The sequence below is a fragment of the Mus pahari genome, chromosome 1 (genome assembly GCF_900095145.1).
Source record: "Mus pahari chromosome 1, PAHARI_EIJ_v1.1, whole genome shotgun sequence".
NCBI classification, from domain to species: domain Eukaryota; kingdom Metazoa; phylum Chordata; class Mammalia; order Rodentia; family Muridae; genus Mus; species Mus pahari.
In genome coordinates, this window is record NC_034590.1 from 124,083,810 (window position 1) to 124,087,296 (window position 3,487).

General features: G+C 38.9%; 1 protein-coding gene across 1 annotated transcript; it reads right to left on the minus strand.

Annotated features, from left to right (window-relative positions):
* Positions 1 to 2,065: 2,065 nt before the first annotated feature.
* On the minus strand, positions 2,066 to 3,000 carry LOC110324285 (olfactory receptor 4D10-like). Its single transcript, XM_021201721.1, is given in 2 exon segments — positions 2,066 to 2,466; positions 2,469 to 3,000. Coding segments are annotated over 2 exon segments (933 nt in total).
* Positions 3,001 to 3,487: the final 487 nt, after the last annotated feature.

A 3,487-nucleotide genomic window follows, 5' to 3' on the forward strand; every position in this document is an offset into this window, starting at 1 on the left:
ATCCTGTGGCATTCGCCATGACCAGCTCTGGGCCATTCAAAAGCTGTCTGCACCTCTTTCATCCAGTAAACTATGGTCATAAAAGAAGATCACAGTGGTACCTGCATGGCTGGGCTTTTCAGAGACTAAATGTGGGTGTGCCTGCCTGTCAAATTCCAACTATACACGTCAAAGGACCCATCTCTGAGTTTGTTGATTTCTCTCCTGCCTGCTTAACGATGCCATTGAACCCTCACACTCAACACCTCATTTCAGTCTTCAGATTCTGATTTGGTAGATTTCATGTTTATATATAATTCATCAGCTGCGAAAGTTATCAGCTACTCTTTCTTAAAACAGTGCTTTTTCATTCTTATTATTTTCTCTAGAAATGCCTCTTATAGTCAGCATTTATTATGTTCATTTACTTTCTTCTCCATGTTTATCAATTACCATTTTCTGTGTCCTATCTCTGTGGTGTGACACTTTCTCAATCTTTACTGACTTGTTTTTCATGGTTTGCTTAGTTTGTTTTCAAAACAAAACAAAACAAAACAAAACAACAACTCTGTACCACTTGACCAGGGGTGGCAAGGCCACAGTGGGCTGTCCACTCCCTGGCATTAAACACTAATTAAGAATATGCTCCACAGAATTGCCTACAAGCCAGTCTTATAGAAGCATTTTCTCAATCAAGGTTCCCTCTTTCCAGATGATCCTTGCTTGTGTCAAGCTGATAAAAAGTAACCAGAACAGCATTTTACAAAAATATCTTTTACTTTTTTCTCTAAACATTTATGTTATTTATTTCATTACTCAAGTACTTAATATCTTTGGTTATAAAATTTACTCTGACCTGAACTATTGCAACAGTATTTGATCTTAGTGTAAATCTAAGCATAATTTTCAAACACACTGTTTTATCTTATAGGAACATTCCAGCATTTCCTTGTAAAAATAATTATATATTTGCTTTTCAGCTATTCTCCACGGGGAAACAATGCATGTCAATATATGCATGATGTTATCTTTCTAAATATAAGAAATGTCAATTTCTAAACCTTGCTTCTCATAAGTCAAATATGAGAATGTGAGTCTGCATTATTATCAGTTATGGTAATCACTATTATTAACTTTTAGAAACATTTCACTGAATCCTTTTTCTCAGTCTTCCCAGATACAATGAGGAAAGAGGAAAGAAATACCTTTTGTTCTTTTATCCATGATTACACTGAGTTCAGGCTTCCAAGGATTTCTGTATCTACTCACAACATAGGTTGATTGGACTTAGAATATTTCTAAGCACTACTTGACTGCATTGTGCTCACACAATGTTTTTGAGTCTTCTTTTTTAGACACATAGGACCTAGTTCACAACACTGCTAACTAAGTCATTTCTATATTCTTCTATGAAGGCTCCCATGAAGATTTGTCTGTTCTAGAAATAAATTTTAAACATGAAAATCTAGCTGGGTATAGTGGTTCACAACTCTAATTCCAGCACTTAGGAGGCCAAGACAGGAAGGTTTCTGAGAATTTGAGGCTAGCCTGTGCAAATAGTGGGTGCCAGAGTGGACAAGATTGTTTTTTTGTTTTGTTTTTTTTGTTTTTTTGTTTTTTTTTTTGGTTTTTTGAGACAGGGTTTTTCTGTGTAGCCCTGGCTGTTCTGGAACTCACTTTGTAGACCAGGCTGGCCTTGAACTCAGAAATCCGCCTGTCTCTGCCTCCGGAGTGTTGGGATTAAAGGTGTGTGCCACCACCGCCCAGTGAGTGGACAAGACTGTATAATGAAATTTGTGTCAGAAAACAAAACACAAAAGCAAAGCAGAACTAAAGCACGATTACAGTACGCAATGATCTAGTTCATGTATTTATTTCTTCATATTTCACAGATTCCATTGAGATTTACTTGGTGATTTTGTGAGACAGTATTTTACATACTGAAAATATACGGGAGAATTAAAACTATTAATTTGAGATCTTTTGGGTTGTTTTATGCCACGGTTGGAAGAAAAGCGACACACAAGTATAAAGAATAAAGCTTATTTTATGTACAAATGTTTGAAAATGTTGTAACAGGGACAAGCTATTGCTCTTCTCTATCAGAAGGTTCAAGTCTTTTTCTAAGTCTCCTCATGGCTGACTTCATTTCCTGGTTCCTCAGAGTATAGATCAAGGGGTTTAGCAGAGGAGAGATGACTGTGAAGGTGACAGAGATGGCTTTATCTGTGGGGAGGGCAGTGAAGGGCCTGGCGTAGACATAGATGCAGGGGACAAAATGCAGGGTGACCACGGTGATGTGGGAGGTGCAGGTAGAGATGGCTTTCTTCCTGCCCTCTCCTGAATGAGACCTAAGCATCATTAGAATGACTGTATATGATACCACCAACAACACAAACCACAGAGTAGCAACCAGGCCATTATTGGAAATCATCAGCAGCTCAAGAACAAAGATGTCTGTGCAGGCAAGTTTGATGACCTGGGGACATCACAGTAGAAAGTGTCAAGAACATTGGGTCCACAGAATGGAAGTGTCAGCAAGAGAGAAATCTGCACTATGGAGTGGGCAAAGCCCCCAACCCAGGAGGCCACTATTAACCCAATGCAACGGCCTCTGCTCATGATGGTCACATAGTGCAGGGGCTTAGAGATGGCCACATATCTATCTAGAGCCATCACAGACAGAGAAAACACATCCACTCCCCCAATAAGGTGGAAGAAGAACATCTGAGTGAGACAGCCATTGAAAGAGATGGTCTTTCTGTCTGAGAGAAGGTCCACCAGAACCTTGGGGGCAGTGATGGAGGAAAAGCAGATATCAGCAACAGACAAATTCCTGAGCAAGAAATACATGGGGGTGTGAAGGCGAGACTCACAGGTCACTGTGACCATGATGAGAAGGTTTCCCAGCAGAGTTGTCACATACACCAGGAGAAGGAAAAGAAAGAGCACCATGCTCACTTCTTGACTTTGAGTCAGGCCAAGGAAAATAAGTTCTTTCACCCTGGTGTAGTTTTCCATCTCATTAAATCTCCCTCTTTCTTTGCCTTTTTGTTTCAAGTCTTGGGTTGCTTCTCTTGTCTTCCTAGGATGAAGTTGAGTTCTGCTTTGCCAAAGTGCTCAAAAGTGGTGGAGCTGTCCACATTTTAAATATCATAATCAAGCTGGTAATCAAACCTGGCTGCCAATTACAAAACAAGTCATTAATTCTTTTCCTATGGAGAAATGTTAGGAAAAAATATAATAGGTAGTGACACTTAAGCATTGTATTTTAAAACGGAAACATTACTGATGTACAGTTTAATGCCTTATCAATTTTTTCTGCTTTAATAAAATCTACTCAAACCTCTTGGCCAGCTATCCTTCTTTGTGGGCTACATTTTAAGAGTTCAGGTTGACTTTTTAAGAACATGAAATGGAAAAACCTTCGTCAGGTTCTGTGTTTATCTGTCCCCATTTTTGTTAACACTATTATTAATTTTCTACATTGCATAAGATCACATTTGGA